The sequence below is a fragment of the Stegodyphus dumicola genome, chromosome 6, assembly GCF_044657685.1.
Source record: "Stegodyphus dumicola isolate Sdum_Otavi_A_Nest chromosome 6, ASM4465768v1".
Lineage (NCBI taxonomy): Eukaryota > Metazoa > Arthropoda > Arachnida > Araneae > Eresidae > Stegodyphus > Stegodyphus dumicola.
In genome coordinates, this window is record NC_140773.1 from 77412626 (window position 1) to 77439570 (window position 26945).

Here is a 26945-nt window from a genome sequence, read left to right on the forward strand (position 1 = left end):
TGAATGACACTATAAAAATAATAAGCTATACAAATTCGCGACACCTTAAAAGAATCTTCAAACTCACGCGTGAAGATGCGGGAAACCAGTACGAATCCCATCTGCTATATACTGAAGTAAGATGATTTCTAGGGAAAACGCTTTGGCACATTTGTTGGAACGTTGTGCAAATGTAGCGGCATTTTTTATGGACAATAAATCTCTAGTTGTAAGGATTTTAAGTGATGAAGTTTTGGTAAACCAACTGGCAAATTTTCGTTTATTTTCAGCGAAATGAACGAAGTTAATCTTACCAATGTAGAGAAATGCCACTGTTTTAAATGAAAACATCAAAGTGGCTTCTTTGAAGAGAAAACTTACGTATTGCTGGAGTGCAAGGAAAAGAAGATATCTAAAGGGTGATTCAGAATGCATCATCAATATTTGGTGTGGAGATAGGGAATTGGAAAAGAAGGAGATTTCACATAGGAATGCATGGGCGCATATGCCATGTAGTAGGGCAAAATGACCCTTACTACATGTGAAATTCAGTGATGGAAAAAACACATTAAAAGGAAGTAGTAATGGAAAAAACATTTATTATCTTACATGTAACATTTCTTTGCATCGGTTTTACAGACTTACAGAAGGTGCTCGAACTGCTGACCATGTGCTAGAATGCATAACTCACAACGGCGTTGCATGGACAACCGGACCTTCTGGAAGATGCCTGGCATTTGCATGCCTATCTGCAAGTTCGTTCCACGTATACCGTTCATGTTACTTCTGCAAAGTCACTTAGTCGAATGACAACTGGCTGCACACGTCAAACAGCTGTTCTTATGTATAGGAGTTGTGTACACACAGCGCCCTATACACTACTATGCGTTCGACTGCGCCCATACTTTCCTATATGAAATCTCCTTCTTTTCCTATTCCCTACCTCCCCACCAAATATTGATGATGAATTCTGAATTACCCTGTATTGGTTCCCTTTTACGAAAGGTTTCTTGAATGAAAATAACATCAGCATTCTATAAAATGTACAGAAAACTATTCAGGCGCATCTCGAAGTTTTGTAAAACTCGTTTGAATATTATTTTTCAACAGCTTAAGAAAACGTGTTTCATGACTAGGGGGTCTGAATGTGCTTAGAGTGAACCAAAAACCACTCAGCTTAAATCATTTGAATGCCTAATCCTTATAGACCTCACAACAAACTTCAAATCGAGTTTCAAAACAAAATTCTATCGGAGTCCTGACTGCATTTACAAGATGAATTCATAATTTTATCTGAGAAAGCTAAATTAGTGTTGTTGCTTTTCTCAACTACGTATCTCTGTGAAGTTGGATTCTCCAGCTACACAAGTACAAAATATTGCAGAAACGGCTTAAATACAATACCAGATATTAGCTACCAATTATCATCAAATGAGTCTAAAATAAAACAAAAGTTACAACCACGCATGCCTCATTAAATGTTTATAGGGTATTGTATATTATGTATTTAATATAGGCCTATTATTGTTATACTGAAATTCATTCTAGTTAGTGAAATTGAATTCATATTGTTTTCAGTTATGATAAAAATTTTGAGTAATACGATATAAAACGTAATTTAATTCAACTGTATATAATAATTAAACCGTTGGAACTGTGTTTACTGTATAAACTGAGCTACTATGATAAATTTTAAAGATTTTTAAGCAATTCAATTTTAGGGATGTTGAACAGTTGCTGAGATATGTTTTTATTTTGCCTCCCTTTACCCTTACACTCTCCACACAAATGATTCCTACTCCTTACCCTTACACTCTTAAACACAAATGACTTATAATGTAGTCTAAGGCCCTCCGTCATAGAAAACCATTCTGAAAAAGGGTTCTGCGAATCAAAGAGTTTGAGAATCGCTGAATTATGCGATCGTAGCCAATCCGAAAGAGATAACCTAATCATCAAACATTTCCCATTTATGCACAATCAATTTATATCATCACTAGCCGGATCAGTGCTCATATCTCCGTATTTAATAATTAAATAAAATATATGCTTTTATCCATTGAAAAATAAAATGCATTATTTAAAAAAAAAGGGAAAATATAAAAGAAAAAAATCTGAAAGTTTTCAGATTTTATATTACGCCCAAAGTGACGTTTTTGTAACGTTTTGTGAGTTATCTTTATTTATTAAATATCATATTCTTCCCACTCAAACCATAAAACTCAATTCAACAATAATATCACTAAATATTTAAAACAACATATCTTTAGAATTTCCGATACACAGTCTCGCGCGCTTGAGATAATTTTTTTTCCATACAGTGTTGCTGTTGCTCACTTTGAAATCGTTGAGTTTCTTAATCAAAAACTCATAAATGTTTTACAAAATATAAACTAGATAATAAAACGGGCTTCCAGATGTTCATATTTGGGTCGACACATACATTATTCAAAATTCTGAGAACCATTCTTTTATCAAAATTCGAGAAACATACATACATTTATGCAGATTCTTCATTATTTAATTTCTTTAAATATTATACAGATTCTTCATTATTTAATTTCTTTAAATATTATACATATTTGATGGCAACAATTTAAAAAGTGATTCGCCGTTTACAGTAAATCAACGCAAAGTGCCAAAGCGAAATTAATAGCCTTTCTGGCAAATTGCATCCTTTGGGCTAATAGTGTTAGTAAATTATCGCAAGTAAACAGAAATATTTATAAGGAATGTTTCTAGTTCGCTCATTGAGAACCTACACAACAAACTACTCTCAAGGCTATATTTTCAGTACTTAATAATTATTTTCTATTTAATCCTTCGAGCTCGATATCGTAGAAGATGGTTGCATTTTTATAGCCATATACGCATAAATAACACACGCATTGAATTCGTGGTTTTTTTCAAGTATAAAATTAGCTAAATTCCCACAAAATATGGAAACAGATTCAAACTTCAGAACCCGATCATCGAGCAATATATAGTATATTAACCTACAGAACTGTGAGCGTTCAAAATTTGTTACGTTGTAGGTGCCGTTGTTTTTCCAAAAAATGATGAAATCATATACAGTTTAATCACTTTTAACATTAGAGAAATACCACAAGGAATATCTACGTGGGAAACGACCGATTTGTATGTAAGATTAATTTCGTTGCCATCATTAAACACCAAGCGTTATTAAGAAGTACGAAATATTTGTAATATATTCCTCAAGCTGTTATGCTGAGCATATTAAAATCTGCATTATTAAAATCTGGGAGTTTGGTTTATGTGATTACGGCAAAGCGGCGAGGGCTATCTGCCTGAGAGGAGGGATGCATTCGTGGAAGACTTTCTAAGGGAAACTGGCTCGTATACACGTTACACATGTGGAAAACCGCGAAAACGCCCATGCAGCCAGGCGATACAATTGTTATTTGGCATAAAACGTAGTCCCCAAAACCATCGCCAGCTTGGCGATATCACGCCGACTTAGCGAGATAGCCATTTACCTCAATGTTAAATAGACTTGCCCTTGTAACATCATTTTTCCGGCAGAACTTCGGTTTATCAAGCATTTTATGTTACATTATATAAAAGATACTACAGTTTCACATTTAATTTCACTAAAATTATTTACATTTATACAAAATTCTTATCATTATATTTCCTTTTAATTGCTACAGGGGTGCCATGAATCTCATTCTTGGTTAATTCTCTCAAAACATCGCATACATTTAATTAAGGTGAGCATATATAATGCTAGTGAGTATTAAATGGTCCTTTTAAAAATCATTTTATAATTTGCTATTTTTTAGCAGAATCTGCTGACTGCACTAACTATGAGGACATTTCTTTAGGGAAAGGGGAAGAAAAAGAAGTATCCTCAAAACCTGATATTAGTTTTAGATCAAAATTAAAATCGAATCTTAAATATACGAGTATTTTTTCTAATTAATATGCAAATTATCTCTTTTTGTATGAAAGAGATTTTATATTTTAATTTGTTTTTAACTAGTAATATTTATGTTATTTTTATTTAACTTAGAAAAAGTGTATTTTCGTTAAAATTCTGAAAAGTTTAATTTCTCTTTTGACAGGATTTTTTTAATCCTTATCAAGATTCAAACTTAATTTGAATTTATTTCTAAAAAAATATTTCCGTTCGAGAAAAAGTTTCCGAGGATTTGCATTTAAAGAGAAAGCATAGCTTTTATTGCCACATTTTTCGTAGCATGTTTAACTATGAAAATGCAGCGTAGCAACACTAAATTCATAGACTTCCATCAATCCGTTAAAGTGCCTTGGATTCATTTCAGTTTATTTTTCAAATATTCATTTGTCTTGGTTTCTAATTTTGCATTTAAACTTAAACGCTTTTGCTCATTTGACGTGTATTTTTAATTCACATGTACTTTGTAAAAATTTAATAAATTTTAATTGTGGGCACTTTACGAATTTTCATCATATGATTCGCTCCCTAAACTTGAACTAGTTTCTGAAGTAGTTCAGAGACTATGTATTTTAACTATGAAAAAGTAAAAATAGGAAGATTTAATTAAAGCTTTTGATATGATTTGTTTAAGGACACTTTATTATTTGAACAAAATTTTAAATCTGGAATCACACTCCAGTTGTTTCAAAATACTGCGTCATTTTCAAACAAATTTGTTTTGTGTAATTTGATTGGGAAGCGATTTATCCGTAAAGATAACATTTCGTGAATTTTGAAGTTATATTTGGTGTTGTTCTTGCCTGACAATGGTCAGCACAAGCCCACGACATTCATAGTAGCAAAAAGTCAAATGCGCCTGTCGTAGGCATGAGACTTCATCACTATATAGGTGACAGTCAGACTTAGCCAACACCGTCTCGAACTATATAGAAGGTGTTGGCTTAGGTCAGTTCCACTCCCAAATTAGAGGGGAAGCACTCCGGCGAACGGGTCCGAGGGTCCCCAACCTCTCTTCCCCTACCATCAGCCTCCCGAGACAAACTTTTAAACCTACATTAACATGGATATAAAACACTGAAGGTTTTCCACTTTAAAGCTAAAAGTGACAAACAAGACTTTTTCTCTCCTGATAGTGAATACTTTTAATGTTTACTTAAATATACTCGTTTTCTGAAGGACTACCTCTATAATTGTCATTCAAAATATTTATAGTTTCTTTTCCAATAAATTACTGATATTATAATTAAATAGATAAACATAGGTATGAAAATAGTAATAAACGGCTTATTATTTATTAGGCTACGTAAATAAACGCTTAAATCAGTTTTCAAGTTAACTTTAAAAATAGTTAATTTTTTGTTTTAAGTACTATAAAAATGCCTAGTTAAGGATCTGGTAATGTGCTAGAATTTTTCGTGGAATTTTTAAATTGTTTGAAAACTATTTGATAATGCTAAAACTGTTTTTGTTTTTTTAAATATCTTAATTCAAAAGATTATAAATGAAAGCGAAGGAATATCGCTAATTAATAGAAATAACCATATACATAAATTAGCGGATACTAGCTTATATGATCTTTAAAAATATGAAAAACTTTTCTTGCTATTAATTTAGAATTAGAGAAGAAAAAGCGTACCTCAAAAGAATGATGATAATAGATGATCGATTTCTAATTACTGAATGAAAAATTTAAAAAATATGGAAGGGGAGAGAGATTCTTTTTCATTCTTTTACTAAACCATATCTGTGGTGTTATCGTTTTTTAAACGATAATATGATGCTTGTTTTTACACCATTATAAGTATGGAGCTATTATTTTATATTTGATTTTTATTTGTAATTTTAATGCTTTTTTCCATATGTTTTCGTGTTAAATTCATAAAGTAATTAATTATACATTGTGACATTTTATTTAAATTTCACTAACAATCGATATTTTTATTCTGCGTTTTTCCTTTAAGGCTCGTTTCATTACATACTCTCTCAATCCAAAGGTTTATGCAGAATTTGGATAAGGGATGTAGTAGAGAGAATCTGCAGGACTTCCGTGTTCCTTTTCCTTAGACTTTTCCGTCTGCATGCCTATTTGAGGGTAAGCCGCTGATTAAATTAAATATGAACGCCCAATACTCGGCATGCGTTTTTAAGCATAATTTTTTAAGTATATCATTAGTATAATTTTATTTATTCGATGCTCTATTATTTGCAGCTTCGAATGGGAAAACTGGTGTTGTGACCAGTTAATTTATTGTGCGTTTAAAACGAGCGGTGATAATCGAAAAGACTTAGCATTTGTGTTCTATTATAGTTAAAGTTCCCCCTTTGCCACTCGGATATGACCGCGTCTGGCTTTTGCAGTGGCAGAAGCCTAAAATAGCTAGAGCCCACCATAAAAAAATTTAAAAATTATAAAAAAGAATTCTTCTATTTGTAAATTGTGCTTACCTTTACGAGTAAATGGATGCCCCACATCTGAGTCGCTGCCCTGCATTTAAAGCCGGATTACTGTGAGAGAGATCTGGATCATTTCTTGGATCACTCTGGATCACCTGGGAGGCGAGACACAAAATAGATTTACAGATTTATACTATGGCCTCTTTTTTAGTTTTGCTGTTCTCTTTCATCTTTGATTTTTCTGCCTACCTTTGTCTTTGTAATCTGCCATTCGAAATAAAACAAAAAAAATATTTAAAGTTCAATTTCCAAACAACTTAATTTCCTCAAAGTTAAGTTTGACTTTCTGTGTTACCTGTTCTTTACACAGTCAGTTTCCGCAACGGACGATGCATTGCCTACACAGTAAAGGCAACTTTCAGAGTAAGTGATGGGTGATAAAAGAAGTTAATGATGTAGTAAGACACTTCTTACTTTTATTGATATTTCAGGTTAAGGATTAAATAGGATTCATTCATTTGTTATTGTGTATTTAATGGGCTTATAAGTTCAGGCTTTTCTGGAAGCTAACCCAAACAAAATATATGAATGATTAATTAAATGATATTACTCCATTCATTTGTGAAATTTTTACAGAAATTTGGTTAAAATAGTAAAAATTCTAATTTGAGAACTTAAGGACCTATATTAAATTCCTTAACTCTGATCAGAAATAAGCTTTTTGTACGAGAAAAAATAATTACGTACATTTGCAATTATGTTTAAAATATTCCTTTTCAAATTTAAAATTTAACAATTTAAATTTCTTTTAGTTTCTTGTGCTTTTATCAGAATATATATCTCTCAAAATGGTTTTTCGGTATAAAATATGCTAACTGAGATTATTTTTAAAATATGTTCTATCCTTGGAGTGTTCCTTTTTGAAATCTATATCAGAAGCAGTTTCATTGCATATTAACTAAGTTATTCAGTTTCATAGAAAAATTATGCATCTCAAAGCCAAAGTTTTGAATTTTAAATTTTATTTTATTTATTTCACATTTTCTGTGAAGTTAATGACATTTTAATTAACAAGCTCAAAGATTTCGAAGAACATGGTGCTATTCGTCAAAGCGTAAAATATTTGCTTTTTAAGTTTCATCAACAAACACACGATTTAAAAGCAATGTGTTAGCATACCCCAAAATAAATTAATTTTATCTTCCTCAGGCCAGTGTGTTACTGCCATTTAAAGGTAAGATATTTAATTTTTCTTTCAAGTTTAATCTGTCTATTATTGATCAATAAAATAAGCGATTGAAAAGCAAGAAACGCAATTCTTTATCTCTATTATTATTAATTACTAATTGGAGCCTTCAAATTGCACTAGCTGAACTTGTTAAAATATTTGTTTTTTCTTTTTTATAATAAGTATTTTAAGCGGCTATATATAAATCACAATTATAATTTATTTGGCATTATGCTCGTAATTCTTCATTTTAATTTGCATATTCCCCCTTTCTGTTCTGAAAATAGAATTTCTTTATTATAACATTTCTGGACTTTTCTTTTTCAAAATTAATCCGTTTCATGCCTTCTTATGCTGCATTGCGGACAGCTATTATCCAGTCAGATTAAAGAAACTTCTGAAAATATCTCACTCTTTTCTAACTGCGTGCCCCGTTTTACTTCCTTGTACGAAGTAAAAAGGAAGTATTGTAATCGCGAAAAATTTCAGGCAGCATGTTTCAACGAAAATATCCATTTTGACTGCTATCGAATGCAATTTAACGATGGTTTTGCGTGATATCTGTACGTAAGGACAGAATAAAATACTTTTTTCCTTCAAAAAAATTATAAAACTGCTTTAAAATGAATTCTGAAGAGAATTTTTCGTGGCGTCTGTACCAACGTATGTACGTACGGTACGTACGTATCTCGCATAACTCAAAACGAGTAGCCTCAGGCAATTTTGTATATAGACCTGCTATAACATGTAGATGTGCACCTCGTATTTTGGTTGCAATCGGCCGTACCAAACGTATATAAATATATTTATATATATATCCACTCTGTTACCCGTCTCAGTGATCTCAGTTTCTTTACTCTTATATTTTTGTAAATTGTACATTTTTTGCTTTAAAAAAATGATTGAATTATGTTGTTCTTATCTTCCGGTTAAGGTTTTTATGCCTTTAGTAAATCGCTATGCAATATTTTTAGAATTATCAACAATTTTAAAATTGTTTAAGTGCCGCTTAGCCTAATAATTTTCTTAATGACGGCCATTGTTCTTGTTAACATTTGAAACAGCAGGATAGCGAATTTGTTGCCAATCTAGAGTAAACTTAGCTTCGCAACAACAAAGATAACGCCTTCATTTATTATTGCCAATAAAATCATGCTTAATCCTTTCCGGAATTTTTTGAGGAAATAGGTGTTTAAGATTTACTTCGTAATTTTTAATACAGATTTTGAGTTTTTATGTATTTTTGCCTTCTCGCGAAGTGAGAACTGAATTGAATGAGAAATACTCAATCGTCTGTGAAAAACTGTTTCTTTTTTGTTTTGTTGGCTTAATTTCTTTTATACATCGTTCTAGCTTTATTATAGTATTTGAATAGAACATGTGGCAACGATTAGATAATTCTTTAAATGATATAAATTTTGTGCATTCTGAGTTATAATATGAACGAAATATAATACTGTTAAGTGAACCTAGCGCCAGAATGTCGCTATGATAAACAAATAGAATAAATTTTAAAGAATGCATTTATTACTGTGGTTTATGCGCTGTCGGCGAAGTAGATTTAATTAAATCCAATACATTTAAACGAAATGCAAGAAAAGATGCGTATAATTTAATATTCCGTACAAGGAAGTCATGTGGTGTACACATCAGATTTTTTTACTTTGCCTTGCTGCTGCTAGCACGCGTAGTTTAGTTTGCCGCTTTGCTTCGTCGATTTTGAAAAAATGTGATAAGTTACATAAAATTGTGAGGTGCACATCACACTAATAATGATATGTGAACCTAACTATGCTTCTCAAGGCTTACTTTATTGTGAATTATACTGAATTCGCTCACGTCTGTCTGTGAATGTCATCATATATACCACCATTAATGAACACGTTGGTAGTATTTTGGGAATTTTAATGACAGAACACGCGACTATAATTAAAACGAAGATAACATTGAAAAATGAAAAGAAGTAAGATGAAAAAATGAGTCCGTAGTATCATTGTTCTATTTGCTTTCTCAAACCGCGTCATTCTGCTGCTTCTGCTTTTATCTCTTGCCTCTGTCTGAATGACGGATGTGAGTTTTTAGTCTGTCACACAGCTTGGAGAACCATCTAGCTGTTGTTAAGGTTGCCATTGAGCTTGTAGAAAAGATGCTGATGACTATATATATATATATATATTCTGCCCCCTATTTCCCTTATATATATATATTATATATAAGGGAAACAGGAGGCAAAAAAAAAAATACTAATTTTATTTTAATACAAAATAATTCTTTAAGTTTCTTATTTAATTAAGTTGTTTACTCTTTCTATTTTAAATGTGTCTTCCTTATAATAAATATGTGTAAATTGCGTCGTGTCAAAATGATTCCTTCTCACATGGTTCTTTCGTAATGCTAATGATGCAGATACTTGCATAAAGCTTCAGTTAATCATATTATTAAAATTTACGAACTTAAACAATCAGAATAAAGAAGGAATTAAAACTGATTTTTTTCTTAGCCAATCCTTTGTATCGGACACTTATGACTCTTTCTCTTGGTTTTCTGTACTGCAATCTTGCTGCCCGCTGCTATTCTCTCTCCAAAATCCTCAAATATGCTAGAAGATGATAATGCACAAATTGTTTATCGTTTTTGAGGGAAAAACCTTAGTAAGATTTTGATGGCTTTTTTAAAATAAATAACTTTGAAAGTAATAGATAGATATTATACTAATTTCCAAGTCTTCGTTTTATAGCGATTTTCTTAATTTTATTTAAACAAAAACTATCAATTTTTATCTTTTTTAATGTAAATATCTTTTTTATCTTATATAGCGCTTTTACTGTAAATGTTTTAATAACTTTGATAGTAATAGTACTGAACTAGTAATAGTAATTTGAAAGTAATAGTATTAGATAGATATTATTTTAATTTCCAATTCTTCATTTTATACCGATTTTCTTAGTTTTATTGAGACAGAAACTATAATTTTTATCAAAATTTATTTCTTTACTTAATTACGATTTGAATACAGTTTTTGACAAAATTAAGAGCTTATATAAATCTTTTCATTATTTTAAGTTTACTGTTTACTAACATTTCTCTCTCATTAGCAAAAGTGACTGGAGAGATCAAGAACATTTTTAATACAGGATTTGGATGTGGTTGAACTAAACTGTGTTCGTGAATTATTTTTGTAACATTGTGTCCGTATCTTTTTTTACACGGTGTTCAAATATCTATAACACTGTGCTTATTACTAAACTGTGTTTGTGAATTAACTTTATCTTTAAAAGATCTTATACTTGCTGAAGTCTGCGGAATAACTATAGTTAAAGTATGTTTCCTAATTATACTTGGACTCTTATTTGTGTATAAAATCGTTTAATATTCTTTTGTACAGTAGTATGTGGCTCAGTCTAGGACATCCCCATTATAGTGTAAGAAATTGTTAACATACAAGAAATTGTTAATGTGAGACAGATTTGTAGATAGAAACAAGTATATGATTCCAATCAAGTATATGTGTAAATCGCTGAAAGTGTTTCTGTTAAAATGCGATCTCCATGGATCAAAGTTTTATTTTCTTATAATTAGATTTAATAATTGTTCGTAATACCAGTCGTTATGGAATTATATTTGATATATTAATGCAGATTATAAACCAAAAATTACAGCAGCTCAGTCTAGATAATAGTCAAAATATTCAACTGAAATATTTGTATGTTACTGAAAATTAATTTCGCTTGAATGCGTAAAGTATTAGTAGCTTATTTTCTAAATTCCTAAAATTAATTTTCGTGTAATGAGACATTTCTGATTTATAGCAGTACTATATTTCCTGTGTATTTATTTCTGAATCGACTGTTTATTAACTTTTCTTCCCCACATTCCAAATCTTCGCTACACGAAATTTTAAGGGGAAAAGTGGATACATTCCACATTAGTTTCCATTCAAATTATATACACCTAATGCTTCTTTCGAGTATCTATTGAAATACACTCAACCTGACATCCATTCAAGTTAAAATGTATTAATATTCAACTCGTGTTTTAAGTGAGGGCGTTGATTTATAGATTCAGCGCAAAGGAAACGCATGGCTTTCGTGTGAACAATGACAGCCGGTTGCCCATTGAAAGGCAATAAATGATTTTCATTTTGTAAAGGTCTGCATTTCTGCTGTTCTTTACGTACGTATTTCCTGATATTTGCATTTGAGACTCTGGAACACCCTACGGGTATTTAAATAGGTTTTGCATTCACAAATCGCTTGTATTCAAGAACAGAATCAATACGAAAGTAGAAATAGTGTAGCGTGACACTTTTGTTTGCCATTCACAAATGAAATTACTCTGTGTACAGTATGTTGTCATGATAACCCTTCTTACTGAATACAGTAATCATTAATTGAAGCAGAAAATTGTGTGACATCTCGGCGGCACAACAAATGGGATACAATAGCTGTTACAAAATCAATTTTTATGCTTTTGTTACGTTTATTATTCAAGCTAATTTTGTTCTTAAGTTGTAGCTAACGGAAAACTTCGTAAAAGTTCGTTTTATCTTCGAAATGGTTTCTTTACTTAATAGCTCATTGTTTTTGCACATAATAGTAACCATATAAAGGTAAACAAATAAATGATTAATTATATTATTATTTTTATTGTTATCTGATTATTTCTTCTACGTGCAAAAATTAATAATGTTAATAAACATATCATTAAACATACATAACATATTATGATATAAGCAGATTATTAGTAAGTATAACACATTATTTATAATATTAATAAACCTAGTTTATTGCTGATTTTATTCTTTTGTTTCACTGAGCATTTTTTCTTTCCTGAGACAGATTACATAATTAACAATTATTACAGTAGAAACTTGATCGATTACCCAGGATTTCTCAACATCCATTGAATTGATTGATCCAGTGAATCCATCCATTGAGGTGAATTAGTAATAAGTTACTTGTTTTATATAAACTTTGGTATGGTTTTGCTTCACCAAAAATAAATAAATAAATAAAAAGTGTAAGATTATTTTAATTAATAAGCTTCTCTTAATATTAAAAATCTGTTCCATATACCTGCTTTATCTAATTCCATCAGAACATCTATATGAGAGGAGCTTTAAACCAAATACAGATGCAAGTTAAGGAAGGAGAGATTAGCATGGTTTGATTTTTATGTTATTGTTGTATTTATTTCAGCGTTTTAAGTCTAAGCGCAGCGAAAATTTGTCTTGCAGGTTTAAGGGTTGGATTAATTCAGTTTAAGCAAATAGGAGTTTAACCTCATTCACATAAAAAAATTTATTCGGATGTTTAAAATATCATTAAAAAGCACTTATATAAAATTTGTAAAACTGCACTGGCTGATATTTTGATGCAGATTGATTGTGGAACATTGCAGAAAAGAAGGAACGAATAACTAAATATATAAGAAATATATAATGTTACAGTCTAAGTAAACTAAAATTAAATGCTGAATAAGTAATCTTTCGAGAATTTTCATTCCGTCTGTAATTAGAACCTAATAGTAATAAAATGATATATAAAAGCTACGTATATATGTTATACTAAATGTATAAAAGCTGCTAAAATATTTTTGATACCTCTGCTACACGTTACTCAGTTAAAATGTTTAACAAAAACTGAACTTCCGCAGCTTGCTGCCTAAAAATAAATGCTTTTTATTTACAAAGAAAGTATGATAATCTAAAATCTTGGTTTCGGTCAATGCGCTTTCTTACGCCCTACCAATAAAAATTAACTCACCGATAATTAGCACATTATAGCGAGTGGAATCAGTATTACAGCTCTGCGGGTCTAAACCGCCAAAGCTTTTCCTCTAAACGCACATTCATATTCATTATTTAAACTCAATTTGTATTTCTTATTCGCATAGAGGAAAATTAGAAATGCAGTTAAGATTTAACGTAAGAAATAACATGTTAATTAAAAACAAATTGTGCACGTATAAAGTATTTTTACGATTCTTCAGAACTCTAAAGTGCGTTAGATAATATTTTGTTTTCGTTTCCTTTTATCATTTCACTTAAAATTTTCTTATGGCATGGAACATTAAGATTTTCATTAGTTTTTCAGTATTTTTATTTGTTTCTCCGGAGATAAGTTATTCAGTATTTGAGTTTAGTGTAATTAGATTGTAATTTTATATATTTAGGTATTCGTTGCTTCTTATTTATAACTTATTTTTATGTACATTGCCGGCCATTAAAATTGCAATACCAGGAAGGAATGATCGGACGACCGTCAAAATCACATGACAGAAAGAAGAGGTGGGTATATGCAAATGATTAGTATTTCAGCGCATTTAGACGACGCAGGAGGGAGAAATGACATCTGAACCACTGCATAAAGGAAACGTTGTGTAGTGGATTTCTTATCCAGAAAGTGCATTATAAGGTTGGAGTTTGCTCAGATTATCATCTTATGCCTCGAATAATAAGAAGAAATCCTTACCAGCAAGTTTCGAAATCCGATAGAGGTAGGCTATCGAAAGTGTGGATTATCGTTCCATGATATCGCCGTTAGCACTGGTCGATATTCAACCACTGTCATACGAATATAAAATCAATGGATTGCTGAGGGACATAGTGAGCGACATGCAGGATCTTAACAGCCTCCCATGACTAACGCCAGAGAGGACAGACATATTGTAAGGTCTGAAAAACCGCACGACCACATCACGCACCATTAGTCAGGAAATGGGCATGTTTGCAGTACATCTCATCCAGAATCAACTCATAAGGTGCGCTGACGTTTGCAGCAGTGTGGACTATCAGCAAGGTGACCATTACTTCGGCTTCCCTTGACAATTCAGCATAGAGATAGACGGCAACTCTGGTGCGCCAAACGACAGAGCTGGGTACAAGAGTGGCCCAGTGTCGCCTTTTCAAAGAAGTCCCGGCTCTACATGCGGTATTCTGATGGCCGTATACTTATCTGGAGCATCTGAGGAGACCGCACGTCGCTTGCTTGCATTCGATATTGCCATAGGGGCCCAGCACCTGGTGTAATGGTTTGGGAAGCTGTTGGGTACACGACACGCACATCTCTAGTTCGGATCGACGGCTACTTAAACGCAGATGGGTACATACGCCATGTTCCAACAAGATAATGCAAGACCACGTGTTGCACGTCGTGTTCTGAACTTCCTCGATATGGTATTCGATTGCTGCTCTGGCCAACACGGGCTCAAGATCTGTCACCTATTCAAAACATCTTGTGATGCGTTGTTGAGAGACTGGCCCGCCACACCTCTCCAGCTAATACGGTTGATGAAGTGTAGCTTAGAAGTAAAGCAGCATGGAATCAATTTCCCATTTCTGTTATCTAAGCCCAGTTTCACTCCATCCCTAATGGAGTAAGGTTCATTTTAGCTGCCAGAGGTGGCAGTTGTTTCTACTAATTTTGCACCCTTGTAAACCTCCAAAAGGCTAACAAATTTAAGCATTTTGTCTTCATGGCATACTGTTTACGTGAAAATAAATACTTTTTTGGTTTCCTTCATGGTGTTGAAATTTTAATGGCCAGCAGTGTATTTTAATGTTACGAATTAAGCAGTGTATTTTAATGTTACGAATTAAGCAGTGTATTTTAATGTTACGAATTAAGCAGTGTATTTTAATGTTAGTCATTTAATTTACGTATTTATAATATTTTATGTATAAAACGTATCAGATATTTTTAACCACATTTTCCGTCTCTTAATGTGTTTTTAAATGTTTCCTTTGGGTATGTTATCGTAGCTTATATAATTTTGTATAAATGGACGTTTAAATTGTAAGGAAAGCTCAAGTAGACATATGGGCAGAAGCATTCCTGCCCGTGTTTGCAATCATTTTTTGACTCCAATATTTTGACATTCTGGAAATTTCCAATTTCGAAGAAAGACTTTTCTTAAAGCTTTCAAAAGTGCTTATGTCTTCCTACAAGTTATCAACGTTGTTTACGCTGGAGCTATGAATCGGCGAGTTCAATCAGTTAGTTGGTTTCAAACAACTGTTTCAGATCGGTCATCTGCTTTTGAGTTTACTCCGTAAGTGGTATCAATGACCAGCGATTGTTTTTTCTGCTTTGAAAATTTATAACTATTTCAGTTCCTGTTACTTAGTTTAATAAAGATTAAATTCTTTCCTTTAGATTTGCGGTAGTTATTAAGTAAATTTCTACATATTCGTAGTAAGCAATATAAATATAACTACACTAATGCATATTTTTTCTTTAAAAGCTTTTGCGCATAATTACTGAATTAGAAATGTTATCATGCAAAAATAAGTGCGAATGTGTATTTTAGATTCTCCCTGGCACTGTGCTTGAAAAATAAGGTTTCAGGCCTTTTTCTTCTATAAATATCGATGTTACACATGTACAGTAATACCACAAATTTACGTTATCGAGTTAAAAATTTCCATAGGCGCTATTTTAAAGTAAAACAGCTGTAATCTGTAATTAATTTTTATCGAACACTACATGGACCGTATTGATTTCAAAGAAACTCTGAGTATGCTTACAATTGAAATTTATGATAAATTCTTGTGAAACGAAGTTTATCAACGTTGCAAGCAATTTACAACATATGGAACTAAATAAATGCGTTTGCGAGAAGGACTTCGAGGACCGAAAGAAATTCCGCTTTGAAGTCTGAACCAAAGATTTAACAGCCTGCTTAAAAAAGAACAATTCGGTGTTGAAATTCAAAAATATAATTCAACATAACTTCCCATTTTTGAACTAATTATAAATAATCTTTGAATTTACTTTACTTTGAACTTAAGCCCACTTTCATGCAGCTTAGAATAGGCGATTAATAGCTTAGAATAAATACAGATTGTCAAAAAAGTCAAAAAGCAGCTTATATCGGGATTTTGCAATACACTCATTTGCAGAGTTTCTGAAAGTAAAATAGAGGAATGAATGAAAATAATATCAGCACCTAGAAAGAAGGTTTTTAAAAGAGCAAAAACTATTTATTTGCTATCCTACAACAAAATGTCCAGCTTGTAAAATTTTCTTTAGATTTCATTTTTCTTGGATTATATTGAATTAAACTTTAAATATTTCACATTTGTATACCTAAATTTCATTTAACTTGCTAATAACAAATATCTTCAAGAAATTTGCATTTAACTTAATAGATTACAAGATAATATACAATTTAAAAAACGGATACTTTAGTTTAGAAAACAGATATAAAAAGTTTTGTATCATCGAATTTTGTCTCCAAATCTGAAGATGTATTCGTAAATTTTTCTACCCCATTTTGAGAATATTTTTAATTAAAATTACATATATAGTAATAATATTTAAGAAAATAAAACTTTAAACAGTTTTGAACACCGTGTATAACAATCATTAAACGCGATATTGTGCTCCATAAAATGAAGAACTGTTTTCATCTTTAATTGCTAACTCACTATTTTGTTCCATTTATCAGTTATTTGAATTAGCATCTCTCCGAATTACTTTTAAAGTATCGAGATTCTACTAAACATTAACTTTTCCAGAAAATTTTAAATGGAAATTAAAAATATTTTAATTAATTTTTCAAAACTTTTATTCATCAGAATGAGACATTTTTAATTATAAGTACCTTTTGTAAATTATTTATCATATTATTATTTTATTATTATTATCAATCATTTCTAAAAGAAAATCTTCTGCGTAAGCAAAATATATAAAGCTTGTTATCGTATTTTCATATGAGATGGTGTTTTCCTCATTAATGAATATGCTTTCATTAAAATAATTACTCTTCCTTGTAAAATAAAGAGCACATGACTCTTATGTAATTTTCAGTCTGCTGGCAGAAAAACAAAGTTTTGTTATTCATGTTATTGAAATTATTTCTTATTCCCTTCAGTAATGAAATGTCATATTTGTACTCGTTGAGAAATTATCCTTTGCATTATTTTGCTCAAAATCTGATGAATATTTGCATAATAATATTTGCATGATTACATTTGCATAATAAAAAAGTAAGGTTTTCAGTTTATTAGGACTTCATTAGCAAATAGCTTGGGAAAGAATATAAAATTTTTGAAACATGTTGTATAATAACTTTCTTGGTAAATACTGAATTGCCTACTGATATTTAAAAATTTTTATGTAGCATTTTATAATTACATCATGATAATGCAACATGTCTAACTAAACCTTCAAAACTTCAGATTTCTGTTTTAGTTAAGATTATAACCAAATGCGTACTGAAATAGTAATTTATGTCTCGATATTAAAAACACCTCGAAATTCGTTCTTAAAAAACCTCACTCCGCGCTCTTAAAACTCATGTCTTCCTTTTTCAAGCTTTCATTCGTAATTCCATGAAAATACTCGAAGATTTTAAAACTCAAGTTTAACATTTCTCAGTATATTTTCACTCTCATATAAAACGAAAAGCTTCTTTATAATAAAATGTATTGTTAAAATGGGCGCTGCGTCGAATACAAAAAATGTCCCAGGATAAAATTCCTAATTGCCAGTAGTGTTTTCCTTGGTCCATGATGAACCAAAAATTTCGTGTGAACATGTAACGAGAATAGCGTGGTTAACGAGTTATGAGACGCTGAGCATCAATAATAAGAAGATGCCTTCCTGTCCCTGAAAAATATCTTGCGACTAAGTACGGAATCACTTAAATACCCAGATCTCCTTTTTTCATGAATTTCAACAGCATGCTTGAAGTACTGTCCAATGACGGCCTAGACTGTCCAAGAGACAGATTGCTAGACTTCCCATTTCCTGCCATTAAATTTAACATCTCGTTGAGACGTTATGTAGAAATCGCACACTATTAAATTTTGCATTCATTACTAAATAACACCCAGCATTACCTTATAAGCTGTAACTTTATATTACATTTATGAAATAAATAAAGTTTTATGAATATTGATTAATATCTAATACTATTTTAAGAAACAGAATGATTTTCTACTTTGCTGTTCTAATTAATTATACTCCAGCTACAAGTGTTTTAATCTTAAGGATTATGTTATGGGGACTCATACACCTTAAACCCCTTATGATCTTCGAATTATGTGACTGTTGCAAGAATTGGGATATTTTATTTATTTTGAAAGCAATTACTTCCAATTTTTTACAGCTGACTACATAACATAGCTGCTTTGGAAACAGAAAGTTTGTGTCTCCGCTTTGTGTTGACACAAATCCGCTTTAATTCGATTTGTGACAAAATTTTTCGTCATGTTTCTACCTTGCGCGCATGATATTTTAAAAATGACTAATGGTACATACTTGAAATTTAATGAAATTCTTTATATGAGCACTATTTTCTAACTTAACCAAAAATCTGATGAATATTTTAATATTAAAATATTTTATGTGCAAAAATATTACAGATTTTTTTTTAAAAATACATTTTATAAACTCAACTCTAAATAAAATAAAAATTGAACATGAAATTCTTAGAATTTTTTGTTCACAATAGTTTCCAAATGTTATAAAAGCTATATATTAAATATGGAATTAAATTATGCAACAGAAAGTTTTAAGCTGTGCACGCAAGGTGGAAACATGACGAAAAATGTTGTCACAAAGCGGATTAAATTATAAAAATATTTGTGGCATCACAAACTTTCTGAGTGCTATTTCAAAACGCAGTCAGCTGTAAAAAGTTGGAAGTAATTTCTCTTAAAATAAATAAGTTATCCCAATTCTTGCAACAGTCGCATATTCGAAGATCTTATGGGTTTTAAAGTTGTATGAGTTCCCTTAAACCATCTATGAGAGGGTTCATAAAAAATAATTGGAATAACAACACTATAAGATGACCCTTTCTTCCCGTTGTTAGGCATTATTAGCCCTATTTGCCAGGTGACATCATTTCAAGTGGAGAATTTGTCCACAACGATTAGGATGCGCAAAGATAAAGAAGAAAACGTGGGCTTGAAATTTGGTTTTTTATTCAGAAAAACTGAAAATGAGACAATTTTAATGCTTCGGCAAACTTTTTAAGTTGATACTTTGAGTAAAACACTAGTAAACAAGAGATCATTCATATTATGACAAAAGCATGGCATGAAGACCGCTATAGCTGTTAAATTTGTTGACAAACAGAAATAAAGGAAACGTCAAGAAAGTGCGACCTGCTACAGAGGAAGAGGTCTAAAGGTTTTATACATATTTCTGGAAATAAACATTGAAGTGTTTTCATGACTTGGAACATTCCTTACACGCTTCTGATTTATCCTCAGCATCATCTTTAAAGATTTGCCGAAGCATAACAGCTTCTTAACTTCAGTTTTCTTTAACAAGAAACTTCGCGCTCAGCCTATGTTCTTTATTGTAACATATCACAAAAATGCCCAAGGGCCGTCAACAGGGACATACATTATCAGCATTCAGAACGATTTGTTCTACTGAGATTGATGTCATTTTGCAATTAAATGAGGGAAACGCTAAGCTTAAAAGCCAAGTGGAACTTTGTAAATATAAAATGCTTGCCATGATTGTTGTTATTCCGGTTATTTTCTGGGTACTCTTACGTAATTTTAATATGTAATTTTCTCTATCTGTTGAAATATTTATTGTACGTAATTAAAATAAAGGTGCTTTCAACAAGAGTAACACTTTTATTTTCGTAAAGAGAAACACTTTTATTTTGATTTCCTTTTATTATCATGCAATATTTCTTTAGTTTATCATTCATAACATTTTTCAGAAAATAATTTGATTTATTATTATGTTCGCAGTTCTCGCAGCTTGCGGAGTGAACAGGCGTTGCAGAGCTATAAATGATACTGTCACTACTTCACTGCCTATTGAATTGGATGAAGGTAGGAATCGGAAACGTTTATTTCATATTTTTATCATTTAGAATCTAATATAATTACATCTTGATAATTTATCAGGAGTTTCACCAGCTTAAGCATCTACAAATAATTGGGTCCATTAGTTTTATGATAGAGGAATTTGTCCCACGCTATTTCAAACTGAAACAGCACCACCCTGAAGAAACTATCTCTTATTTGTGTTGAAAATTAAGATATTTCTGAAAATATGGACTTGAAATTAGAAGTGTCCTAAAACAAACATCTACTTAGGGGCTTAGGGCTTTATTAACTATTATAACTAGCTGCAAGATTCCTTGTGAATTTCTAATTGAAACAATATCGTATGGGAGTTAGTACTCCAGACCTACCGTGTTTAGCCCATCTCGATATCGTGGGAGCTATAAACAAATGGATTATTCGCACTACGCCTACAAATGAATGAAATGTTAGCATAAAAGATGGAATACTTATAAAGATTCCTCGATGGAAAAAAAATCATGGATTTGCCATTATAGAAAAAGTATATTTGGTACTTGTACCTGATCAGAATATTCTGCTGTGTCGATGAAGATTGTTGTTGCAAGAAGTATTCAGCATATCAGTATCGCCACAAACTTTGATTATAATATACTGTTTAGAGCATGTTAGTTTCGTCGAGGTTTTTTAATATCATTAATTACTAGACTTCATCGAGTTTATTTATCCCTAAAATTCTCAAATCAGTGAGAAGAGAAACTTCATCTAGTTACAAAATGGTCATATTTTAAGGTGTTCAATGTCATACGTATCAATGATAAGATATGAGGTTGAATTGTCACAAACTGAAATTTCAATTAAAAAATTGAAGAGAAAAATAAATAGGGGGAATAGGAAAAAATGAAGGGGATAAAAATTTGGCTTTGCTTCTTTCACCTACAATTACAAATATCGATGATACAGCAACTCGTACCAAATTTCACAATCGTATGTCATTTAGCCGTGATCGGTTATCGCTTTGAATTATTTTGCCGAAAACAATTGCTCGCAAGCACAAATGGAAAATATTACGTGTTGTTTCACAGCAGACGTTTGTTCCAAATTTTGAGTTTAATTTGAAAAGCTTTAACTGTATGACACATATTATGTATAAACTGGCTTTTTATGTGATATTTCATATTAAGTCCCTCAGCTGCTGGGGCGTATTTCTGCGTTATAAATTACATTACCATATTCCCTTTCCAAATGTTTTATAAATTCTTTTATTTGGAAGGTGATTTAAAGCTCGAGATTTGAGAGAAGTAATAATTTTTTTTTACATTCGAGGTGACATTTCGCATATTTAAAGTTTTTGCACAAATATTTTGATAAATTCTGCAATGCTTAAAAATATTTCTCTGACTATCAAGTTTATCTGGCGGCTCCTGCATTCTTGTTTACCATCGCTTGGGCTCCATCGATTGATATGCCGACAGTATTTTCCATTGCAATTGATAAGTTCTCCAGCAGCAATTTTAGTTCATTGGACAGATCTCTACTTGTGTCTGTTATTGGCGTCAGTGAACCGAGTTACAAATATCGCTAGTTGTGATGTGTCACTGATGTCACAGCCATCATCAATTGATAAGGAAGAGTATTCAAATTTTTCAGTGCGTTCACCTAAATTTGCATTTGCAAGCAAATAAAATATTCAATTCATCAAACTGTAAATCTTGAAAAACTGATCTGTGAAATAATTAATTTAATTGGAAATAATATTTTTTAAATTGGGGAAAGATATTAATCCATCAGCAATTAAACCTTCGTAATCATATCTCTTAACAACAAATTATTTAATATTTTCACTAAAATTTCACTAACAGTGTAATTAGCTTTCTCTACTAAATCTGATGAAAACCTTAGAGCTTTAAATAGTGTTTTGCTATTATAAACTTTCAATTCATTCAGTTTATCTTTCTGCTTTGGACTTGTATGTTCTTATAATTTATGTCATATTTCTTCTCATAATGTCATTTGATATTATATTCCTTTAACACGGATACTGAATACGAACATAAAAAACAAATAATTTGTTTCTTACAAGAGAAAAAAAAATAGTACAATATCTTTTTCATTAAAACTTATATTTTCAGCCCAAACCTTTTTTTATTTGTTTCGAGGATATTTTTGCAACTGTAAAAATAAAGCAGCGTTTACAAAAATATCATTAAAAAATAAACTTTCAGTCGACGGAATTAGTTTTTTAAAATAAAGGATACTGCCTATATTTTTATTACAGTGATGCACTAACAAGTCATAAAAAAGTCAACGCAAATGCATAGTTCTATGATTTGTGAAGAAACTTGAAGAAATATCCTGAAAAACCAGTTTGTATGACTGCCAGCATACAGCATATGCACCGTTGTGCACAACTTCGCCGGTTTAGGTAAAATAAGCAAATAAAAATAAGCTAATCTGGCTTTGGTATTCACAGATAGAAAGAGAAAAGTACTAGATACCTTTCTTATGACAAAGTAATTTCTTCTTGCCGTCGTCTGGCGATACCTCGTGTACGATATGCGACTTTATGGTGGATATTTCACATCCAATTCTTGCGGGGCGTCTGTATAAAATATTTGTGAGGATTTGCAAGAAATAAAATGAATAATTCTCAGAGCAGAACGATTAACTTCTATGTTGGAATCTCATATCATTTAAATTTATCATGTGTGGGCTGGGAACTGCAGCTGACAGAGCGTCATTGCCCAAGATGAGGCACAGGCGGTACCCAGATGACGCAGACGCTGCCTGCAGATAGAAGCTTTAGATTCTGACTTATGATTAGTCTGAAAACATACACCCAAACTCCCGACCAAGAGCAACTATCGGATTTTTTCCAAACAAGACTGAATGTTCCGACACCTGAGAGTATCTAAATTCAATCTGGCGATCACACAGCCCGAGTCATATAGTCCGTGCCAAATCTGAATGGACCACAGTAGAAGCGGTGATTCTAGTCATGTGGAAGGCAGCAAATTCCTTCATACTATCCACTCTGAACGTATGGACAGTATAAGAGACCAGCTCTGGGGAGTCGTGCCCGTTAGCCGCGTAAACAGGAAGGCGACCCTTGCGTTTTTGCCTCTTCTCCTCATCGAGAGAGGAGTCACGGAGGGGCCTTTGGTTAGTCAGACTATTATCAGCTACGACAAATACGTTGAAGAATAAAATCATTTTTAAACTTCGTCAGTTGATAACATTCGATTATAAACACCTGCCAGTGTGTCCTCTCTAAAGGCTCGAACCCTAACATTACGAAGCGAATTCTGCTGAGCTTCAGTTTTAACGGGTCACACGAAACTCGATCCGCGGGTTGCTAATCTCTGAGCTCCCTCTTAAAGGTACGTTCCATACTTATGATTTCGTTATCATAAGTACAAGAGTCTCGCATACACTATGAATTCGTTTTCACAGATCTGTTCAAACATGAATAGAGAAATACTGAGCCTTGAATAAATATCTAACTTATACTCGTATAAAGTTGCAGTCAAAAGGCAGCACCTATTGACCCCAAGTTTAAGCACTAGTGCTCTCGCCTGCTGTTAACTTTCAGCTCCTAAGCTAAAGGTTTATAAATATTTTTGTCTTAAAAAAAGGAACGGTTTTTCAATAGTCCTTACAGTTTTTTTTTTCCTGCCGCCCAAATGGGAAAGTGGTTAGTGGCTCTGACTGCCGAACCGAAGGGCTCGGGCTTGAATCCCGGAGAAGGCATGGATATAAATTGTCTGTCCCTTCAACAGGAGGCAACTGTGGTTCACCTATTAGGCGCCTCCGTAATAAAGTGATCACCGCTTCCGGTATTGATCCTTAGTATTAACCAACGCCTATAATGGGTAGTGCTCGCCATTGGAAATAATCATTTAAAAAAAGTTTTCTTTCCTTATTCTGAAATGAATTATTGATATCCTTATTCCCCACCCCCCAAAAAAAACTTAAGTGTCAAAAATAATAGTTCTTTCTTAACTATAAATATGTGCCGTAATGTGTACTATTAAGGCGCTTCTCTTTGTTTTATTATCTAAAATTAGGTTTGATAGTACATGAACAATCAAATTCCATTTTCAATTTAATTGCCTATAATAAAACTTTTATTGTGTAATCAATTATATCAAATAGCGACTCTAAATCCCATTACTGAAATGAAAGTCTAAACTTCGGCTATAATCTTTGAAAAATAGGATGTGATTACAGCATCGGAGAACCAATCTGTCTTAAGCAAGAGATTTAATTTAAAAATAAATTAATCAGAAACATTCTTGGAATGTTATAATCTGGATCCTTTGCCAAATTCTCCGTGAAGTTAAAAAAATGGAGAAAGTATTAAAGTTCGATTTTATTAGCAGGAAATTCGTTAAGATCTAAAAGTTTAAGTTTCGAAGGCTGTAATCATTTTAAGCGACTTTCCTTCAGTCAAATAATTCCTTCTAATTTTCGCAATTTGAGCCACATTTAATTTCATCTCATTGTGAATCAGACCGTCTTCGAACGCCGAGATTCTAATTTAATTTTAAAAGTTATACTTTGTGAGTTAATGTGTTTCCTAGGAGATAAAGACTGCAGTAAATATTGAGCCTGATCTTTATTTACTTTATTTTAAACTTAAAAGCCTTGGAATTTAATCTTTCATGTGTAATTATTCTAAAATTTGCGTTATTAAAATATGTGACTAAATGCCCTGGGAATCATATAATAATGTAGCATTAAACGTAGAAATTTAAACTCTTATCTTAAATAATATAGAATAATCATATGTTTATTATAAAGATTTAAAATATCATTTTGAAGTAATGTGTAAACACTGACTTTTGTAATGTGGCATATATAAAATGTACACTTTAAATTTGAGGAAATTTATAATTTTTTCTTTATTTTAATAACAATTCATATTTAAAGAATATTTGTTTACGAATATTATGATAGTAGTTTATCTGTTATATATGAGCCAAAGATTAAAGGTTAAATATATTTAATAACAAAATTTAAAATACTTTTACAAGGCTTTATTTTATGTAGCTTTTTTGTTCATTGAGATCAAATATTGACTTGAAATTTTGATCTCCTTTTCATGACGCGATTTTATAGAAATTTTTCATGAAGGTACAAAGATGACTATAGTCTGTGACTAATTGTTGCTGTTATATTCTTCTGTTATTTACAATATATTAATTTTGTCTTGCATATGGAGCCCACCAGCCACCGAGCGCTAAAGTCGCTGAACACTGGTAGTTTCGTCCGAGGTTTGAATCCCGCGAACGGGCTGGCTGCATGGGTGTTTTCGTGGTTTCCCCATGTGTAACGTGTATACAAGCCAGTTTCCCTTAGAAAGTCCTCCACGGAGGCATACCTCTCCTTAGTCAGATAGCCCTCGAGGCTTTGCCGTAATTAAATCACCTAACCTAACCTGTCTTGCATATGGATCTAATTTACAATGAATTTTCTCTTAGAATTGAACTGCTTAAAAATGCAGGTAAATAATTATCAGTATTTTCTGTTAATTATCCCATGAGTTTTTTCCCTTCTTCGTTGAGGCATGAAATAAAATGAAAAGCTTAAATTTATTGTTGGAGGAACTGCCGTAGATACTGTGACGTATCATCGTTGGCTTTACTTCTTTAGAAGTAAAAGCGTATAGCTTCCTTTGCAGGATTGTACTTAATTTTCTAATAGTTATTTTTATTTTGGAATATACTTTTCCTATACATTCTAATTTCACACCTAGGTTTCCCTACCAGAATGAGTTTTCAGAATTACGATTTTTGCAGATGAGGTAGAAACGAGTATTTAAGCTAAAGACTGAGTTACTTCAGTTCTACCTTAAAATGGAAACAATACAAGATTCCATCAATAGAATGAATGAAATGTTTTGCAATAGGACCATAAGTAGTCACCTGCAAATTTTACGAATGTTCTAGCCTACGAAATTTTACAAGAGGATAAGAAAATCAGACTGTTCCCTGCATATGTTTTGCATTATGACCTTCGCATGGAGGTAGGAAGTTAGATGGAGTGGCCCTAAACCGGTTTCCCTATACCCTGCTTTGAAGCACTGGCGATCCCTTCTTTGGTGACCAAAACATTGGGTAATTTACCATTGAGTTCGACGGGTTTTGACACGATCGGATGTAAATATTTTGTAATTACGTCGTAAATACGCATATAAATGTATATATTTTCTTTTTCTACAATACTTCAAAGTTCTAAGTATATGAAAAGAATACATTTTTAAACATCATTTCATTCTGAACGAAATTAAATGCTGTACTTTTAAAAATTAAGATAAAAGTTTTTTGTATTATTAAAATTATGCATTATTTCTTTTCTATTTATAGAGCTTCTTCCTAAAATACTTTCTCAAATATGAGATGATTTTTATAGCTTCTGAGGCATCTTTTAAATCGAAAACTATAAGTCAATTTATAATTAATGCTCTATTCGGTCCACTTCAAATTACAGCACCTTTTACTTTAATAGCGAAATACTTTAGATAGTACCTAACTTTCTTTGAATATTTCTGAAAGAGAATAAAATAAGGATTATTTTTTAAATATTATTTAAAACTTTTAACTAAGTTATTATAAAATGGT

General features: G+C 31.8%; 1 protein-coding gene across 3 annotated transcripts in view; it reads left to right on the forward strand.

The window, feature by feature from the left end:
- The window catches only part of LOC118187972 (uncharacterized), a 737440-nt gene that overhangs the window by 291003 nt on the left and 419492 nt on the right, over nucleotides 1–26945 (forward strand). For 2 of the 3 annotated variants that reach the window (XM_085818560.1, XM_035358288.2), the window contains exon 2: nucleotides 20266–20349. The exons of the other annotated variant lie outside the window; for it this stretch is intronic. In XM_085818560.1, the coding sequence (XP_085674686.1) occupies nucleotides 20266–20349 (84 nt within the window). The remainder of the gene's footprint in view (nucleotides 1–20265; nucleotides 20350–26945) is intronic. 3 annotated transcript variants of the gene reach the window in all.